The 20,848-nt window shown below is 35.0% G+C and overlaps 3 protein-coding genes across 5 annotated transcripts in view; 1 reads left to right on the top strand and 2 right to left on the bottom strand.

Annotated features, from left to right (window-relative positions):
- LOC106664058 (RIB43A-like with coiled-coils protein 2) overlaps window positions 1–2,161 on the top strand; it is a 30,416-nt gene extending 28,255 nt beyond the window's left edge. For both annotated transcript variants that reach the window (XM_024227572.1, XM_014389432.2), the window contains exons 4-7: window positions 1,142–1,382; window positions 1,463–1,690; window positions 1,752–1,858; window positions 1,920–2,161. In XM_024227572.1, coding sequence (XP_024083340.1) covers window positions 1,142–1,382; window positions 1,463–1,690; window positions 1,752–1,858; window positions 1,920–2,061 — 718 coding nt within the window. In that variant the 3' untranslated portion in view covers window positions 2,062–2,161. The remainder of the gene's footprint in view (window positions 1–1,141; window positions 1,383–1,462; window positions 1,691–1,751; window positions 1,859–1,919) is intronic.
- A 1,343-nt stretch (window positions 2,162–3,504) lies between these two features.
- LOC106664136 (histone deacetylase 11) lies at window positions 3,505–13,726 on the bottom strand. 2 transcript variants are annotated; one of them, XM_014389579.2, is made up of 8 exons: window positions 13,410–13,726; window positions 13,211–13,334; window positions 9,638–9,748; window positions 6,125–6,216; window positions 5,246–5,456; window positions 4,024–4,190; window positions 3,843–3,951; window positions 3,505–3,673 (listed from the first exon to the last, which is right to left on the bottom strand). In XM_014389579.2, coding segments are annotated over exons 1-8 (978 nt in total). In that variant the 5' UTR covers window positions 13,412–13,726; the 3' UTR covers window positions 3,505–3,511. The 2 variants fall into 2 exon arrangements, with proteins under 2 accessions (XP_014245065.1, XP_024083329.1); XM_024227561.1 differs by lacking the exon at window positions 9,638–9,748.
- A 3,008-nt stretch (window positions 13,727–16,734) lies between these two features.
- Window positions 16,735–20,820, bottom strand: LOC106664075. The gene is made up of 6 exons (XM_024227567.1): window positions 20,674–20,820; window positions 20,387–20,576; window positions 19,771–19,864; window positions 18,604–18,772; window positions 17,095–17,263; window positions 16,735–17,031 (listed from the first exon to the last, which is right to left on the bottom strand). Exons 2-6 carry the CDS (start codon window positions 20,464–20,466, stop codon window positions 16,869–16,871), a joined length of 675 nt encoding a protein of 224 aa, XP_024083335.1. The 5' UTR covers window positions 20,467–20,576; window positions 20,674–20,820; the 3' UTR covers window positions 16,735–16,868.
- Between the last annotated feature and the right edge of the window lie 28 nt (window positions 20,821–20,848).

Raw genomic sequence — 20,848 nt, 5'->3', positions numbered from 1 at the left:
TCTTTTAGAAAGAAGATCATTGTCATTGCTGCAATTTTTTTACCTGAGTCTTTTTTGTACCATAGGTTACGATTACATTTAATGGTTACTTCATATTCGAAGATGATATGAGCAGTTTCTTTTTTCTCAATGTATAACCTGCAAATGAGGTCATCATTGAGTATACCCATGTTGTGTGACTGGTTTCTTAGAAGCCTGGTAGAGAGCTCTATTACTAGCCTTATAATGATGAAGATAATAGGAAGAGGAGTTTTATATTACTCGAGCCCTGCAGACTTTATTATAATTTCCCTTATCTTCAGTTCAGTTCAACTGACTCCATCCTTCTTTTAAAAAGGACTGTCATTGCAGTTTTATCTGGGTCTTTTTTGTACCATGGGTTATATCTTCATTTAGTAGTTGCTTCATATTCGAAGATAATATGGGCAGTTTCTTCCTTTTCATTGTATAACCTACAAATGAGGATGATGCCACACAACACTGGTATACTCTATGATGACACCGGTATAGAGCCCTCTCACTAACCTTATAATAATGAGGATAATAGGAAGCGGAGTTTGGTATTATCCAAGCATTGCAGCCTTTTGGCTTAATGCGTTTTTCCCAGTTTCTCAGTTCAGTTTTCTTGCTCGATCCTTCCTTAAAAACAAGGTCATTGATTGACAATGCTGCAATTCTTTTCCCACAGTCTTCTTGATACCCTGGATGATGGTTTTCATTGTGCTGTTGTTTCCCATTCGAAGATAATACAAGCAGTTTCTTCCTCCTCATTGCATATCATTCAAATGAGGTCATCATTGAATATGCCCATGTTGTCCTAGGTATATTTCTGATAAAGAACATTCTTCTGGCCTAGGCGCTCCAGTATCTTAAATTCAAGATGCTTCATCTGTTTTGGATAATTTTAGAATGTTTTCCTCTTCAGCAGAGTGGGGTGGGAGATTACCACGATAGTTTAGTCTGGAAAGTTTTTGAATGTGTGGGCATTGCAAAATTTTTTAACTTTCTCGTACGACTGTGAATATGACGAATATTTTTTCTTCTTAGCATAGCATGATACACTTGAAAATCTGGCAAAAAAGCTTGATCTAGATTCTATTTCTATATTCGTTAACAATTCTATTGACTTATTTCAAGCTAGATTTGAAGGTGAAGACGATTTTCTAAATCAAAGAAGAGCTTACCAGAAACTTCAGCAGAGGAACTGGCTAATACAGCAAATGGTTGAACATGAGTTGGAGAAAAGTGAATTGAAAAAAGCACAATTGGCATTTGAACAGCACATGAAGGACCGAGACAATGTAGCCGTAGCACTACAAGAAATGGAACAATGTTGTAAAAGGAAACTAGATCAAGCAACTGCCGAATACAATAAAGCACTGGTAACCTTTAAAATTAAAAAGAAACTTTTATAACATATATTTTAAAATGTAAGATTAAAAATTTGATTTTATTTATTAAGGCTACAAGAAAATTGGCAGAAAGATACGACGAAATGACAAAAACACTTCAAGACAACGAAATTGATATTTTCAACGCGGTAAGCAGTGATTTACTCACTGAAAACGCAGAATTGGCACGAAGCGCTTTGGGCCCAAACCGATACAATACGATGATGTTTAAAGGAATGTCACAAAAGCAGATTGCAGAAATTAAACACATACAATTGCAGCAAATCGCTGAAGCTAAGGTAAAATAAATAACTTAAAATATGTCATTATATACAACTAAATGATTTTATATTTATTTAGGCCAGGAAAGAACGAGAAGCTTTGGAAGAACAGTACTGGCAAAGGTACAACGATCAAACGAATAAAATTGTCGGACGGATAGATCAAGAGACTAACAATGCAATGAAGTAAATATAAACATAAATTTTCTATGAGTTTTGTTCTACTTACGGATTCTTAATTTTTCAGAACATTACACAGGAACTTAACTTTTCAAAACAAACGGCTCGAAGAAGAACAGAAACTACAGAAAAAATACTTGGATAAAATTGTCTTTTCAAATGAAGCTACTTCAGAATTTTTCGAACAGTTCAACAAATCTTCAAGATAATTGGTTTGAAATTGTAGTTAACAGCATATTTTTTGGGGTCACTCATCTAAAACTCAGCTTTCACAAAAATTCATTTACTTGCAGAATACCAACAGTTGTGTGTTCAAATCATTAAAATAATAATGATATCATTAATTAAAAATAATAATAACAATGCAAAATAAATTTATTTAGCAATGTGTGTGTGTGTCTATTAGTTTTATTATACTGTATTTCGTCTGATGTACTGCTCTTTTTGAAACCAAAACAAATTTCTTTTGGTTGTTATCAATCAATTATCATCAAGGATGCTCTCAAGGGTGTGTACCATCATCCTTGTTGTTTTTGGTTGATTGTAGAGCTTAGAAGGTTATACCATAGGTTATGCTGATCACAAAGTAGCAAAAAAAATAAAGTTGGTATGATAAATTGGCTGAGAACTTGAGCAAAGCCACACTGCCATTCACAAAGAGAAGAAAGATAAACGCAAAAGTACTGCCTTTAAAAAATTAAAATATAATTTTCTCCGGGGAAACAAAGTATCTGGGAACAGCACTAGATCAAAAGCTCAACTGGGAGAAGCATATGGGCAAAGCAGTACCAAAAACATAACTGTGGACCAAAGATGATTTCAGTTAACCATGGGGTTTGAATCTGAATAAAGCCTACTGTCTTATGACTTCAGGTCACATATGGAGTCCCAGTATGGTAGCCTAAAACATTTGAAAAGATGACACAAAATCAATTTAAAAAATCACAGATTGGAATTTTGATTAGCAATTGGCATGCTGATTGCCACTGTTGCATACATCCAGAGGGTACACAAAAGTACCCCCAGGACAAAATGGAAGAAAACCTGAAGCAAGAAAAAGCAAAATCCTAAAAACGATCAAACTAAATAAGATGGCTACAAAAATGTCTGACTAAATGAAATTTAGTGAAATGACAATTGTTTTGGAAGAATAAAAACCCGAAACTAAAAGAGGAATGAAGATGGATCTAAAATGGGCATTGGACTTGGGACTTGGGCAGGAGACAAAAGACCAAATTTTGACCTAGCGAAATCTCTAGGCCCCACACCATCAATTTTCCAAATATCCGTGCAAGACAAATTCTGGACAAAAAAATATATAAAAATGGATTGAAATATGCACAGATATATTCTCAGACAGGCAAGCAGCACGTCTAAAGACTCCACTTTGACTCAATGCTGGTCTGGGAATGCCTAATCTCAACTTCAGGGGAATCAGGTAGGTCTGATGTGGCTGAAGGCAAGTAACAGGCTGACAAATTAGCAAAAACTTTGGATCAACTTGCCAGGGTATGAAAATAAAGAAGGGTCAATTCCAGGTGGAAGAAAGGGAGACCAGTCACCCACCAGTGACCTTGGGAAAAAATTGTAAAGGGATGAAAAATGGAAAGTGTTTACTAAAGAATGTACTAGTAAATAAAAAACGTCAAAAGTGTTGTTTCAATCAATCACATTTATTAGTCCAAGTTGGTGTAAATTTTTTATAGAATCAGCTATAATTTTGGCAGTCTCTCTACAGTATCCTCCACTTGTAAGCATAACAATTGGCACTCCTTTATTTATTGCTTTGGAAAAAACTAGTTCATCACGTTTAATTATGCCCTAAAATCAAATTGAAAACAATAAACAACACATTAAAAATAATAATAGAATTGTAAAATCCAGAGAAGCTACCAGTATGTTTAAAGACATCGAATTTATCAGATAGATATATAGCGATTAATTATTTTTGTACACTTTACAACTGGTAACCACCCTGAGTTTATCTTACAGCTGGCGTTATTGACAGTCTTCCTAATGGATCTCCTTTAAGAATATCCGTTCCAGCATTGTAAACAATAATATCAGGATGAAAGCGTTTTAACGAGCTATCAAGGTTACTGAAACAAAAAAAGCATCGAACAATCAATACTGACTTATTTATAATAAATTTTAACAAATATATTACTAACCTTTCAACTAAATCTAAATATTCTCTATCGGCTGTGTAAAAATGTAACTCCACTTTGCACGTTATTGCTCGTTTTGCTTCTTCATCGTTTGGGTAAATACCGGAATTATAAACATCCATTATAAAAACATTTGAATTTCCCGTAAAATCTCTAGCGTATCCATTTCCCTGAAACAGTATCAAATTCAAATTTAATAAAATGACAACACAAATTTTGTATTAAAATATGATCGATATAGCTTTTTTCAGACAAATTAATCCTTCTTTCCTTCAAATTAACCCTTTCTTTCAAGTAATAAAAAGCATAGAACATATGAAATATAAGCGTTTAAGGTAAAACTGCCTGTATACATATCTCCGAATATGTTTTAAATATAAACTAAACACGGTGGTAGTCCTGCCCCACCGCTGAAAGACCTGGACAGTGTGTAGAAGTGCGTAGAAGAACCCCCCCCCAAAAAAAAAAATGCCCCGGTGAATGGCAACCAACAAGCACCCCTATAGACCAATATTATCTTATATTTGTAAAAAATCTCGAATTAATAAAACAACCATTGATTTGTTTTTATATTTAATTTTATGACATTTTTAATTTTAATTGTAATTAACTTTCATATGGTCTTCTACGAGCACAATTATTTTATACTTTTCAAAATTCTCCAATACACAAGAATTTTACTTTATATGCTTATATTCCAACCATTTCCTAAGTTTTTTTTAAATGCTTTAAAGAAAGGGATAATTTGAAATTAAAAAAGGTTAATTTTAAGTTAAAATAATTAAGTTACATTTAAAAAATGTTAATTTAAAGTTAAAAATGGTCGATTTGACAGTAAGAAGTTATAAGACCTATTTGAGAAAAAAAAAACACTCAAGAGGAACATTTTCATCAGGCTTTTGAAACTATTTTTAACAAATCACAATGTTAGCAAATACTGAACATCTACAAACAATACTGTCAGTCGGTATTGTCATGTAAGTATTGTGAAAATGAATTTAGTTAAATTGTGAGATTTGAGGCCTGATTAAAAAAAAAAAAAAATTATTACAATCTATAGTTTGGTTGTTTCCAATTATTCCGGTCTGTCAAATGTTTTTCAGTTTGCCATCTTCAATGGTGAGCCTGCAGACCTTGTGACAATAAGCACACAACTGATATAAATGCATCTGGCAGGCCAAAATGATGAGAAACAACTAAATTTAAGGTAACAAAATTATTATACCTGATGAGCGTCTAGATCAATGATCATAGCTTTTTTGGCACGATTACTGTTATTTTTGAATACGTTTTCAATTAACAAGGTAATGTCGGCATATGGGCAAAAGCCGCCACCTCTATCTTTGCTACAGTGATGAAAACCACCTCCTATGTTTACAGCCCAGCCATGTGACAGAGCTAATTGCCCTGCTAAAACGCTTCCATTTGTTTGATACCTAAAATACAAAAAAATAATAGGTGAGACCACAATTCTAATTTTACTCGATTTCATTGTGAATATCATAAACCAACCAAAGTACAGCATTAGTGAGGGGGAAAATATTTTTAAATATAATGATTTTGGATTAGGTAAGTAAACTAAACGACAAATGAAAGAAGTAAGTTAGTAAAAACAACAGATTTATTTTAACACATTTTGATTCTAAAATTTTCAAAAAGTTTAGTAAGAAATAGTCCAAAGAGTTTTCCCTTTAATAAGAAACAAAGCATGCTCATGCGAAAAATTTTAATCATTCAAAAATATGTGGCTGTCCTTGACCGTTATCAACAGAAGTAAATGAGCAAGTTGTATTTATAGTTAGAAAAATAATTAAATGCATACAACAATAAATCATAATGCAAAAAGAGAAGAAATAAAGCGATCTTTGAATGTCGAGTGTGTCAAACGTCAATTTTATTTTATTTTATTTTTTTTTTTTTGCGCCACAAAAGTCCTATAGGATTAACTAAAAGATAACCATTACTTTAACAGTTTACCAATTATTTCTTTAAACAAATTAAAAATAAATAAAAATAATTAAAAAAATGGCGTTAGATCTATTCATTATGTTTTTATGACTTGGAAATTAAGGGACAGCAATTGTTAGTACAAAATTATAAATACCTCATAGGACGCAGATAGCACTTTTGTGTTAAAATGTTTGGAAGCAATGCTAAACAGGGTATTTCAGCTATTGCAGCAACATTCCAACCCCACTGTAAATTTTGTTTTCAAATATTACAATTATACTTCATACTAGTTTTAGTAATTACAGTTAAAAATCTATCTAATTTTTTTCTGAAAAAAAACTATAGCTAATCATAAAAACTAACAAGTACAATAATGAATTTCAAAATATAATTAGCTTTCATTCCACGATGCCTAAATATATCTTTAAAAACAAATATACTCCCCGTCAAAAAAATCGTAACACCCTGAGATTACTTGTTGCTTTATGTAGTCGAGTATTATCACGCAGCAATAAGAAAGGAAAGTGCATGATTTTGTCGGATCATCCCACCCGAGGCACAAACTCGTTGCCTCTCAAGAAATCCTGCCCCAGAACGTGATATACCCTCTTCCAAAACTGTCTCCACAGCATTGACCATTCATTCTCCAGATCTTCTCCAAACTCTTTCAAGGCCATCTGGATTGTCCATTCCTGTGTAGTGCATGATTGATATTGCCTTGTTAATTATTGTGTGTTGATGAAGATGGCGAAATGCCAAAACATGTCTGACAGCAGTGTTGGGCAAAAATTAGTCACGTCTAATGATTAATGATTGATCACTCAGACCGTTAGTCATGATTGGTAGTAAGTGACTAATTTAGTCATTAGTGAACATATGTGATTGATGGCTAAATTAGTCATGACTAGTAATTAAATACGAGGCATGACTAATTTAGTCGCCATATGTGATTGATGGCTAAATTAGTCATGACTAGTAATTAAATACGAGGCATGACTAATTTAGTCACAATATAGTTAGTCATCACTAAATTTTGATAAATCATGTTCAAATGGGTGCTCAAAAAATGAAAAATACACAACTTCATCACTTTAAAAAAAATTTCTAACAGAAGTTTATTTCATCAAAACGAAAATCCTTCAACACCTTATTTAACAAAAATCAATCTTCCAATTATAAGTAAAACTACGTCACTAAGAAAAGCCAAAAAATAATGATAATAATAATAAAATAAAATAAAAAAAATCCTAGAACAAGCTACGCTTTCAAAAGTAAATATGTTTACATAACCGATCAATGGAAAAAATATTTCTTTGAATTAAAATTTATTCCACTTAAAAGGAGAGATTTCTGCATTATTTGAAGGTTGGCCTTGAGCACGACTCTCATCTCAAAATTTTTATCCGGAGTCTGTTGGATTTTGGTAAGTTGGTCATTGTAGCCAGAGTTGGGCAAAATCTAACTACTTCAATCATGATTAAGAATTTTGATTGAAGTTTAATCATGATTGAATTAGTCATGAGTAAATTAATCATTGTATAATTTAGTCATACCTCATGACTGGATTAATCATGACTAAATCTTATAATGATTAATTTACTCATGATTAATTCAATAATGATTAAACTTCAATCAAAATTCTTAATCATGATTGAATTAGTCTGACAGGCCAATCCAGTAGGCAGACCAATGGATCAAATTGCTGGTACATGAACCAGCAGACTACAGGATGAAATCTCTTCATTTCTGTGAGAAGGCTTTTTACAGGCCTTCTAAAATCTAAGGTTTGACTCGATCAAAACAGTCGACTCCAAGATTGATAGGCTAAGAAAGGTATAAAAGGCACTACACAATCTTGTAGGATCACCTCAAAAACTCAAAGCAAGGGGTGAAGCATACTCAAGCAAAGTAAGATAATCACACTTTTAAAGACGCATATAGGACAGCTTCTACCCACACCTTGCAAATTCTAGCTTGGTAGATCCCATCGACCATGTCCTCCAAAGCAAGACAGCAGTCCACGAGTTAAAGAAAGGAAAGGAGCCAAATGTGCTAATCCTGGAAGCATATGACAAAAAAGAAGCAAATCCAAGGCTTCCTTAAAAGTTGGATTTGGAGCAGATAAGATGAGTTACAGCAGAAAAGGAAGGCTGACACGTGAGTTCCTGCACAAAGCTGGAAGAAGCGCTTCATGGGTAGAAACCAAAATTTGGATTATTCAAATTTTCTGACACAAAATTATATAACAAGAAATACCTCCACTGTTAAAAAGGGGCAAACATTTTATACAACCTGTAGGATCGACGGCATCAAACATAGGCTCTTTTACTGCAAACAAATGGAAAATTCAAACATATTCATCGGGTTTGTCCCCACCCCCTGAGCATCTTAATTGAATAAAGATAGTTTAGTTACACACTGAGTGAAATTACCGCATCAGTGGTAATGTCCAGAGTCGTTTGGGATTGCATTAGGTCACTGTCAGAGATTGAGAAAAACAACAAGATTACCATTGTCTGGGTACTAGGGTATACATGGCAGAGAGGCAATGGAAAGGCTGATAAATTGACCAAGGATAGTTCGATGAGGACACCTATTGTCCTTGAACCCTTTTGTGGCATACCAAACTGCCAAAAACGGCAATGGGTTAAAAATAAGTTTATCAATAAGAATGTATCCCACCTGTCGTAGATTGATTCCTTTTCTAATCTAATCTAATCTACACTTGATAAGTCAACTAATATAAAAGCCTAAGGTAGGAAGAAAAATTGACGAATGAATGCCAAAGCGATTAACAATGTAGCTCAATGATTTCCCTTCATCAAGGAGAGGGGATAATTTTGACTGATTCATTGAAGCGTAAATGGCTCATTATGACATCATAAACAAAATACATTTAAAAAAATAAATAAATAATGAGAAATTGCTACCCAAAGCTAACAAAATGAACCAACTAAAAGGAACATTGAAACCAAGAAAAACTTTGTTTGTTGATAACCAGTGATTAATATGATAAAATTAATCCTCAAGTGATTAATAATGATAAAATTAATCCTCAACAAATCATATTACTACACATAGAAATAAAATGCGAGTTAAAGTGATAAAAAAATCAACAATCAAGACTGATAGGTGATATTTTTGACGGGGAGTGTATATTATTTGATAACATGTCATACCTTTTGGGAAAAAAAAAGAATTATACGTTTTTATTTTATTTTATTTAAATTAATGGTTGAAGTTATTTTAGAATATATTCTGTAATCAGTAATCATGTTAAAACTATAAGATCAGAAATAATCATCTATCTGTAAGCATTGGTAACAAACAAGTGAAACATAATTATATTATATAAATATTAAATTCTAATACAAATACTTTTAACAATCTCCCACCTGGCAATAAACAAATACACATGCTATTAGTTGGGGAGGGGCCAAGCATATTTGAGTATTCTTGTATATTCAACAAAACCACACAGAGATTTTTTTATAAAATATGTGTTATATCAAAATAAATTTGCATTCCAAATAATCACCAAGATTCACACAGGTTAAAAACTTCCAAAGCATTTTTTTTTTGCAATAAAACTTTTCATGGTTAAAAGTTATGAATAAAAATCGCTAGGATATGTAAGAAATGAAAGTTCCATTTAAAATATGCATACCTTGAGACTATTTAAGTATCTTTTCGTGTGTACGAAAAGCAAGTCCTCACGAGTGGCTTCATGGGGAGCAAAAATTTTGCCTTCGTTAATGTTCAGAAGTTCTTTGAGAAACTGAACTCGCATGAAAAATAATACGGTATCAACAAAGGTGACAATACTACAATTAACAATTTAATATCGAAATTTACACTTAAATAGTAAATAGTTAATTACTAATAGTAATAATGCTTTATTTATTATTTCAACTTTTGACAATATTTTACACTAAGTATAGATTTATTAGCATGCTATAAAGGCATGGGAAAGACCATCTGCCGGAAGTCAACCAAAAAGTTGTCATATAAACAACAAAAACCAAGGAAAAAAAATTATGGCATGTTGTTGTAAGGAAAACAATGAAAATACCATATATACAATGATGAACTAAGATATTATATAGTAATAAAAAAATATATATTAAAAAAATAAACTTATACATCTCTTCCTTCTAAGCGAGAAACTCAATTTTAAAATTCACTAGTTTCGTGGTCCGCTTGACCAATTAATATCTTACAATTAATTAAGGTTTTCAGTTGAGATAAAAAAGTCAATGGCATGAGCGAGATTCGAACCCACGATCTTCGGCTTGACACGCTGCTGCTCTACCACTTGAGCTATCGTGACCTCGATCCACTCGGACACCAACTTCCCATCTCAACCACACCTTTTTATCTCAACTGAAAACCTTAATTAATTGTAAGATATTAATTGGTCACGCGGACCACAAAACTAGTGAATTTAATAAGTTTAAAATGAAGTATACTTCACTAAAGCTCTCCGTGGCCATTTCATTTGTCGCCGAGAACAAATTGATTACACAACATTTGAAAAATGGCAAAAAGGAGGGAAAATTCAAAAGGTGTGGTTGAGATGGGAAGTTGGTGTCCGAGTGGATCAAGGTCACGTTAGCTCAAGTGGTAGAGCAGCGGCGTATCAAGCTGAAGATCGTGGGTTCAAATCCCGCTCGTGCCATTGACTTTTTTATCTCAACTGAAAACCTTAATTAACTGTAAGATATCAATTTTAAAAGTTGAAATGTACTAATTCATATCTGTAAAACCATATTTCATGTGCTTACTGAGTAAGTGCCTAACTTTGACCATTTATCGAGTTCAGTAGGCAAAGGAGCCAAGTTCTAGTCAACATTCGCTGCCCCAAATACAAAAGACGAAACTCATCCAGCACAGTGCACTCAGAAACAAAATGAAAAATGACCTCTTTTTTTTAGTAGTATAAAGAACGTTGTTGTCTTCCTACCTCCCTCCATGTAACACAATCTAAATACACTTGTATAAATATTTATACTAGTTGACCTTAGTTTTAGCAACCAGCAAAGGTCAAAAATCTAAGGGTGTGGTTACTTCTTTGAGCAATGACTAGGTTGGGTAAGGGTTCAAACCTTTGTATAACAAAAAGCAGTCCAATAATCTTGCTTGTGTAAACAGGCTTCTCTTACCTTATTTCTTTCTAATATTATAGTGAACCATTCTGGCAAGCTGTCAACATTGTCCCGCATTAAGGAAAACTTACAATTTAGTTTGCTCACTAATTTATTCAATTGAGCTACCCAAAACAATTGCTTGTGTATAATCTCTAATGCGGTAATTTTGACAGACAAAAGTCTGGAAGGCCAAGTACTTTAAGTATGAATGAAAAATGGAGTTTCGAAGTAAAACCAAATATTAATTCTGCTGATGTCCCAAGATATAGCATGTGGTTTGGGATTGAGACTAGAAGGCCAACACACTTTTTCACACAAAAAAATGGTTAAATTTTTCTGCCTCTTCCCCATACTTCGCATGTGCAGGAAAAAAGTGATCGGCAAACAATATTAAAGAGGGACAATTTAGGTGGGAAAGTGATGGAATTATATCTGACAAAATTCTTCCAGATTCAGTGGAGGCAAATTTTCACAGTAGACACCTTTGACTTTAGATGTGAGAGAACATAAGTTTTGGTGTTAACAGAACTGCTAAATATTTATAATAGTTAACAATTTCTATTCTCTCCGCAGAAATAACGATCGATGGGAGAATGCCTGTCCATGTGTGAATGGATCATGGTGTGGAAGGGATCAGCTTAAAGAAGCAAGGAAGCAGGTAGCAGACAGCACTCTTTCACGGAAGAGTTGCAACGATTGACCCTAATGGAGAAGCAAGATGGGGAAACAGAGGCCGTAGAAAACAACAGTGAACAGGAAGAAGCAAATACTGGTAAGCGAATGGAAGTTGAAGTTTTCCGGGGATGGACGAGGGCTGAGCATGAATGGTTTACTCAAGGCGGTGGAAGATCTCCAGATTGGCCAGAATGTCACTGACTGCGACTTCTTCAATTCTGCATTGAAACACCATTGAAATACCAACGTTCGGGAGCAGATAACACCCCACCCCTTTGAAAAACCATGACCTTGGTTTCATTATAATTAATGACTAGAAACATAGTAAGAAGAACAAGGCATATTGTGGGTGTCTGATAGTACAAGCAAGTCGTAATCTCTACATCCTCCAAGTAACGGGTGACAACTTGATCTACATGTGGTCGAGCAGCATGCATTAACCTATTATGTATGCATTAATGCTATGTTGTCCTTAATCCGGTTGCTTCCAGAAGAACTTACTCAATATATCTTAGTAGAGTGTTTGCAACTAGATTTGCTACTACCACCAAGCTCTGCACCGATGACAGTGCCAGGCAGGCTCATGCCCTGACTCTTCTGTGCACATCACCACAACCCTTGTCAGGTATTAACAGCACCGCTCGTGAGAGCCACCTGCTTTGCTTCTCAACACTACAGCACCATCCATTTTCAGGGCTAGTTGCATGATCCATTCTGTATGTTAATTACACCCCATACCATAACTGTCTTTGAAAAGGCTGTGACTCACAGTCATGAAGTAAATCGTTCTCCATGTCTTCACACACAGTGATTGCCACAAACCAAACCGTCAGTGAAGAAAACAGGCCCCCTCCCATTATTCAAGTGTCCCAGTGAGATCCTGATTTGCGAATAGTCTTTCAACTTGATGTCTCCCAAGTAGTAGAGGAAACATGATGTAGGACGACCTCTAGAGACTACGCTATTCTCAAGAAGCCTTCTGATGACTGTTTTAGAGCTCACCCTTACATTCACTACCTACCAAGAAAGCCATTAAATGATGGTAAGAGCAATAAAGTCTCTAGCCATAATCTCAATCACCTCTGAGACATCCCGTGGCTCTAAACCGCTATAGACTGATGGTGAAAGAATGTAAAAAGATTAGTAACACTCTATAAAGGTAAACGAGTTTTTAATGTTGTGTTTACGTTTTAAGTAAACTATTAATTATTCTTTATGCCTAGTTATTATGGAAAAAAATAAACGCAGTGCCCGGGTATTTTTTCCTTTGAGTGTATATTGGTCACTAGATTGTAAAGATGACTCCAACTCCTTTTAACTTAAACCTAATTCATTGAATGAGAAGATGATAGGATTCAGGGAATGAAACTGAGCATATGTGGCGATGAAAAGAAAAGTCATCATCGGGATGGTCTTACTTTGAAGATATTTCCCCACTTCCTCGCGTCGAAGGGGTGCAGCTTTTCCAGGCCCAAAAACGACACATTGTAGCATTTTGAGTAGACAATTGGCCACTTTGAACCATGAGCATCAGCACTTTGCCTGCGCATAAGAAAAAAAAGGTTGAGATGCACATAACAGATGCGTCCATTTTAATCGTAAACAAACCCAACTTACATGTTTCATTGAGCACTGTGTGTTAATATATAATAAGTTCTTTTAAGATTTAAGGCTTCGAAATGCTATAGAACGGGTTAGCGTAAAAAATTGCAATATTTGTTACGACTCTAATCTAATTTACCGTCAATCGATTTACCAGTTTCGTTTAATCAACGCGCCCTCTTAGTCAACATATTAAAAAACTAATTATTTTAGAATATTTAAGCGTATAAATTTTGCTTCGGTAACAACAAATAAAAACAAAAACAAAACACTGTTAACTTCTACTGCATTTTAACACATCTAAGAACCGCCGTTTAATACGGGCCCGTCAGCTGATAAATTTGCTGATGAAACCGCTCACAGGACGAGTTCAGTTCACCAAATTCTTCAATCATCATCAGATCTGACCACTGAAGATGTAACAATGAAAAACAAAATAAAACTAATTAAAATGACATTTGTGCCATGAGCTTTGATCTTTTCTTTAACCTTGAGTAGAAAACCTTTTCTTTATTTTTTCTTCACAGTATTATACTAGTACTATACTATACTAGTACTAGTACTATACTATACTAGTACTATACTATACTAGTACTAGTACTATACTATACTAGTACTAGTACTATACTATACTAGTAATATACGTAGACGGTTCTAAATTTGTTTTCACTCCTCACCCTGCTTATAACCCTAACTTCAGTATATACCGAACTCCTTCTGAAAGATTGAAACAGCAAAGATAGGTAGTCGAGAAGAATGATTTGAAATATAAGGAATTACTAAACACAGCATCATTTCTGATCATACTGGTCCCACTGGTTTGGTTTCTCTCCTCACCCTGCTTATAACCTAACTTAAGATGGTATATACCGAAATGCTTCTGAAAGATTGAAACAGCAAAAATAGGCAGTCGAGAAGAATGATTTGAAATATTCGAAATTACCAACACAGCATCATTTCTGATCATCCTGGTCCCACTGGTTTGTTTTCTCTCCTCACCCTACTTATAACCCTAACTGAAGATGGTATATAGCAAAAACTTTTGACAGATTGACAATGAAAGATAAGAAGACCATAAGAATGTTCCGAAATTAACAAGCAATAAAATCATTACGGATCATCCTGGTCCCACTATCCTCCGTTGTTTGGTCGTTCAGACGCAATCTTCAGTTGTGGGTTTGTTTTCTCTATTCACCCAACTTATAACGCTAACTGAGGATGATATGTATCGTAACGTTTCTGACAGATTGAAATGGCAAAGATAGGCAGTTGAGAAGAATGATTTGAAATTACCAAACACAGCATCATTTCTGATCATACTGGTCCCACTGGTTTGGTTTCTCTCCTCGCCCTGCTTATAACCCTAACTGAAGATGGTATATACCGAAATGCTTCTGAAAGATTGAAACAGCAAAAATAGGCAGTCGAGAAGAATGATTTGAAATATTTGAAATTACCAACACAGCATCATTTCTGATCATCCTGGTCCCACTGGTTTGATTTCTCTCCTCACCCTGCTTATAAACCTAACTGAAGATGGTATATACTGAAATACTTCTGAAAGAACAGCAAAGATAGACAGCCGAGAAGAATGATTTGAAATATTTGAAATTACCAACACAGCATCATTTTTGATCATCCTGGCCCCACTGGTTTGCTTTCTCTCCTGACCCTGCTTATAAAGATAGGCAGTCTATTTCTTTCAAAAATCTAGCGCTCTCTAGAGGTCGCATTTTTGATCGCATTGCAATGAAATTTGGCGGGTGGTAAAGAATCCTATAAGGACGGTTGAGATAGTTTTTCAATCGACTGGGAGTAGCAGAGTTTTAGACGATTAAAATAAAAAATTGAATAAAATTTTTTGCGATTTTTGCGTTTTTTCCCGCACAACAACCAGCTCGGTTTGTTTAACTTCACCCCTTCTTAGCTCCGCCCCTCACTATTGCATTTTCACATTTTTGATACCGATTTTAAGCTGGATTCTTCCTGTAACTTTTAAGCCCGGTTTGGCTTAAATCCATGCAGTATTTTAAATTTTATCATAATTCGAAAAAATCCCATTTTTAATCAGAATTTTTTCTCAAATACGGTACATTTAGACCTAATTTCTTTAGTTTAAAAGATCAAATTAATTTCTTTTTTATAATAAAATGAAACCGTAGGTGTTTCTTAATTTTTTGTTATTAAATATGCCAAGATTTCTTTGAAATTAATAGAGAACTCAGGGTAAAAAGCAAAAGTCCTTAAAATTGTGTATATTATTAAAAATATGGTGTGGTCATCGCACGTCTTTTTCCGTTAAACTCACATTGTTACCAAAAAATAATAGTGAAGTTACACGGGAAAATAATTAATTAAATAGCTTAAATAAAATTTCAAATTAGATAGTTAAAGTAAACTATTATTTTATTTTCATTATTTTCAATGGTCTAGGAAAAAATGTTGAGAATCTAATTTAATTTAACGCCAGCTGTTAATAACAAACAAAAACATTTGACTAATTTTTTTATCCTATTGCCATATGTTTATGATGTTACGTTTTGTATAAAATAAATAATAATATACACCCATTGATTTTAAATTATTCTATAATTTTTAAAGTAACACATTTTTAGCACCGGTGGATTGATTCCGCAAAAGAAAGAAATCTACCTCTCACTTTTTTTGTTCATTTAGGTTTTGTGCTAAAAAATTGCATTGCAGACCAAGATTTTTTCGTCCTTCTGGTGTTTTTCTGATTTCTGCCTCTAATCTTTTTATTCGATCTCTTGATGCAATAATCTCTAAGTTGGCGATAAATTTTTTATATTCGTTAATGTTAGCGACTAAAAACATTTACATTGCAACTATGACGGAAAAACATTTTGGAAACTTATAAAAATATATGCCTTTTTGAAATTAAACTATTCAAACATTTAAATTAAGTGATTTTTTTTTCAGTTTTTCCCTTTGAAGGAGGAGAAAGCATCAATTCGGACGAAAAACGATGTGTAGAGTTTTCTCTCAATTTTCAAGATTTTTAGGTCCCCTGTGCAAAAAAAATCGAAACTCGAAAAAAATAAGAGATCTTAACCTCCAACCATCCGTTGGGTTTCTCGGACTAGGTGTCAAACCACTTTACCAGACTTTTATCACATTAATTTCAATTAAAATTCTATGGGTTATGCCGGGATTCGAACCCAGAACCGGTAGAATGACTAAAAAAGAGTGGGACGCCTACGGATTAAAAACGTTTGTAAGCATAGCAATCGGGTTGGAAACAATTGGAAATTGCAAAGGGACGAGAAAAGTTTGGAACTATATGTCATATTGACAAGTGAATCCAATTCAATAACGCATTTGTTTATTAGTAATATAGACAAACAAGTAACTTTAACAATTTTATTTACAATCAAGTTTACTGTGACTAACGATATTAATAGATCATTAATCCACTACTCTACTGATGATTTCGTCTCGGAACACATCCCAGGACTAAATTGTATTGCTCGACATCATGGTCTTCAAGCCCATCATCAATGAATTCTTGTTAAACGCGCACTGAGGATATGCGTTTGTACAGTTTTCCCGATTCAGCCCTTTTTCCAGAGCTGTCTTCAGTTTAGAGCCATCGATGATGAAGTTGACAACGGAAGAGCTGTGAAATGTAACGAATCACAATAAAACCTTTATACATCAGAAATTAATCGTGGATAAATACTTGGCTGCTGATACGATAAGGTCATCGGCGGTTTTCTGGCTTAAGAATTGGGTGGAGGTGCAGACTGCTCGTTCCAAACAGGCTGTCGAGTCGATCTTATTGGCTTGAAGTGTTTCATCAATCCGAGAAATGAAACGTTTGATCCCGACCATAACGTTGTCATTATCAGCTAAAAAACAAATATATATCAAAACACTCAATATAAGGGTGTAAGGAGAAGAGGTCTCGAGGTCATCCAGATGGACTCGAGATGGGGAAGTGTGAACAGATTGTGCAGGAGGGTTAGGATGGATCGAATCCTTGGTGTGGAAGAGAGGGATCGGATTATTTCGTTGACCAAAATATTGTTGTGGATAGTGCATTTGGAGGTTGATAGGAGCTTTGACAATTTGCATGAGGCCTTTTAATTGGAAGGAGTGAATTCACTGGATATTACAGTTGGCTTGGCCAAAGTAGTCGCAATAATGATTTCTGTAAATTTCGGTCCTAATAGTCTTCGTAGTTGTCCAAGTCTTCTTTTAAGTTGTTGACGTTTAAGTCTTGTTTGGGAATTCCACGTCAATCTATCTATAGCCCTAAGCATCGACTGGAATGGAGTTCCTTGTTGTTGTGGGGGACCAGTTTTTTCAGTGTAAATGTAAGCTGGGTAGTCTTTTCTTCATGGTCTTGCCTCCACTGTTTGCACCTTACCTATTCTTTGGTTAAACTCAAGGTGTACTTGGATATTTAAGGTTTGGGTAAGAAAACAGTATTGAGGTGTCAACAGTATTAAGATGTATAAGAACGTAAGCAGACATCCAGGATGGGACCAAGAATGCACCCTTGTGAGACTGTAGCTTGTATTCGTTTGAAATCTGAGTACTGGTTGCTTCTCTACTCTCTGGGGCAGAGGTCAAAATAGATTTTATTCCTGAAAACCTTTGTAGTTGTCTTCTAGCATAGGCCTAAGTATCTGACTCGACTGGAAGTCGCTTGTTGATGTACAGTAGTAGGCAAGTTTTTTTTAGTGTAAATGTACCTCAGTCAGTCAGTCCTATCCTCCAGTCTTTAATAAGCTCAAGGTGTGATTGGATTTTAGATGTCGCTTCTGGTTAGAAATGCTGTGTCATCCGCATATGTTGGAATGTATAGGAAAATCAGCAGTATAAATGTTTTAAAGTATGGTGCCAAGAACTATCCCTTGAGGAATACCGGCTCGTATTTGGCCTGACATCTGAGTGTTCGTTGTTGCACATCACTCTGTAGCAGCGGTCAGTTAAATAGAATTCCAGGAGAATGTAATATGGGGGTAGGAAGCTTTTAAATTTATGAAGGGTGCCTGGGTGCCAGTCTCTTTAGAATTCTGGCCCACAGGAACGCACCCAAGCTTCTCTAAAGCGGAGGAAATATTATCAATGACCCTGAAACCTTGCTAGACCGTGGAATGTTGGGGTTGGAAGCAGAATCGGTGAGAAGGAATTCTATGTGAATCAAGGAAGGGTATTGGACTTTTTAAAATAAGCAAATTACCTCTAGAATAGCTGCTACCAGAATAACCAACATGGCCAGAGTTGTGAGAAGAAAATAAGTGGGCCAACTTGGGTACGATTAAAACGGCACCTAATCCAATGAGCGTACCCAAAAATATTCCTCCAAGTTCAATTTTGACCGGTGTTTGAGTCATTCCTGAGTTAAAGCCCTGAAAATTAACCAAATTTCCATATGAGACGGTTAAATTTCGTCTATAGTTTCTTCCTACTTTACAATATTTTAAATTAAAAGCCTGGGCTATGCCGGAATTCGAACCCAGGACCGCCAGCATGGCAAATGCGAGTTTGACGCCCTAAACATTCGTCCACAGAAATATCTAAAGTAAAGTAATTTCTGCCATATAGCAGGAGTTGACGTCCAATAACCCGTTGGGTGTCGTGGAAGAGGTGCCAGAAGCACTTTACATTTTTTTCACGTATTGTCAAATAAAATGCCATGGGCTTTGCGGATATTCGAACCCAGGGTCGCACAGCGTGGTAAATATGAGTCGGACACCCCAGCCACTTGTCACCGCAGTCTCAAAAACAAAGTAATTTCTGTTTTTAAAGATGGTATAAAGTAGGTTTCGAGCGTTGTGTGCAATGATGTGTTGAAAAAGCAACCATCCTGGAGGAATCACAACGGGCGAACTCCTCCAATACCGTCTAATTTACCATTCAGTAATGTAAGGAAATTCAAGTAATTCCTGTCGTACAGGAGAGCTGAACGTCCAACCCGTTGGGTGTCATGGACGAGGTGTCAGAACCAATTTACAATCCTTTTTTAATATATTTTCAATTAAAAAGCCATGGGCTGTGGGGGATTCAAACCCAGAAACAATGGCGTGGCAAATACGAGGTGGTCACGCTAACCACTCAGCCGCCCCGTCTCAAAAGTAAAATAATTCCTGTCATACAGGAGGACCTGACGTCCAACTACCCATTGGGTGTCATATACGAGGTGCCAAAACCAATTTACAATCTTTTTTTCACATATTTTCAATGAAAAAACCATCGGCTCATGGGTTATGCGGGAATTTGTACCCAGGATCCACGGCGTGGCAAATACGAGTCTGACTTCCTTATCACTCGGCCCCCAAATAAGTAAAAATGTAATTTTGTTTACAATATTTCGACATATTTTCTATATTTTGAAAGTGGATAATACTTGTAAATCATTTCCGTAGCTGATGGGCAGACCGAATCTTGGCTGGTGGCTTGCAGCAGTCTCGCTGATGTTCTCTTCTGGCTGGCCGATTCCACTGAAAACATAAACAAATACAAATAACTTCAAGTATAATGTAAATAATATATCAAGTCATTAAAAAAATGTTATTTGGACCGGAATGGGGTTAGCCAAAGCCAACACTGGGAAAAAACGAAAACTGACATAAATTGAACGGAAATTTCCAACTGTTCACTTTATTCCAATACAGTAGGAAGAGTTTTCCAGCTTTTTTATTACAGAAATTTTCACTATTTATAATTATTAAATAAAAATAATGATTTATCTAAAAATAAGCATAGCATGAAGTACTATAGCGTTATGCTTTTTCTATATTCACCGCATGAATTTCAGAAAATCTGACTTACAAATAGTATTTGTGAAATTAGAAAAAAAATCTAATTGAACTCGAAAAGCAATGGTAATTTGTGCTATGATTGTTTGGTCTAAGCTATAAACTAATTGCTTTAACAGTTACCCCTCATTAAACTATTAACTTTTATAAAATTTAAAAGTTTAAAATAGCTTCAAAACATAAACGTTTTAGTAATCCACTTACTTGTCTGAGTGGATGTCTGCTGAAAGTGCACCGACGGCGAAGAACACGACGAAAACTATTTGTCCAGAAACAGGAAACATTTTTTTCACTTTTTCAAAACGTTACTTGTGTCTTTCCAAAAGTGTCGAACACAACTGCATTAAGTGGATGACGGGATCAAGTTTATATACTAGGGTGTGTGCAGTGTCCCCTGTTAAGAAAGGACAGAGGTGATGCCGAAACTTTCGCCGTTGTCTATGACAACTGAGATGAGACAGTTTAAGACGTTATTATCTCTGGTCGTGTACCGGTAAAAGAAGCCGGAAGAGCGCTTTTTCTTTTCTTTCCTCTTTACTCGACTACACGCGTACATAAATCTGTCCAGGTGTCGTAGAACTTCTTCCGGTTTCGTTTTGTTTCTTGTCTGAAAAAGAATAATTGACTCATTACAAATGCAAACAATGCGTTACGAAAACGTCTTGG

The sequence above is a fragment of the Cimex lectularius genome, unplaced genomic scaffold, assembly GCF_000648675.2.
Source record: "Cimex lectularius strain Harlan isolate CLEC.00 unplaced genomic scaffold, Clec_2.1 scaffold127, whole genome shotgun sequence".
Lineage (NCBI taxonomy): Eukaryota > Metazoa > Arthropoda > Insecta > Hemiptera > Cimicidae > Cimex > Cimex lectularius.
Note: the sequence above shows the minus strand (reverse complement) of the source record. Positions and strands in the feature narration are given on the sequence as shown.

Bases quoted from the DNA above. Each gene is read 5' to 3' on its own strand.
- LOC106664136 (XM_014389579.2), bottom strand. The intron at 6,217-9,637 runs GTATGCATATTT...CAAAATTTACAG, and splicing joins GATACTTAAATAGTCTCAAG to TGGGGTTGGAATGTTGCTGC. The intron at 5,457-6,124 runs GTATTTATAATT...TTTGTATTTTAG, and splicing joins TGCTATCTGCGTCCTATGAG to GTATCAAACAAATGGAAGCG.
- LOC106664075 (XM_024227567.1), bottom strand. From the start codon at position 20,466: ATGTTTCCTGTTTCTGGACAAATAGTTTTCGTCGTGTTCTTCGCCGTC. The intron at 19,865-20,386 runs GTAAGTGGATTA...TTATGTTTTCAG, and splicing joins GCAGACATCCACTCAGACAA to TGGAATCGGCCAGCCAGAAG. The intron at 18,773-19,770 runs GTATTATCCACT...GTTAATTTTCAG, and splicing joins GCTACGGAAATGATTTACAA to GGCTTTAACTCAGGAATGAC.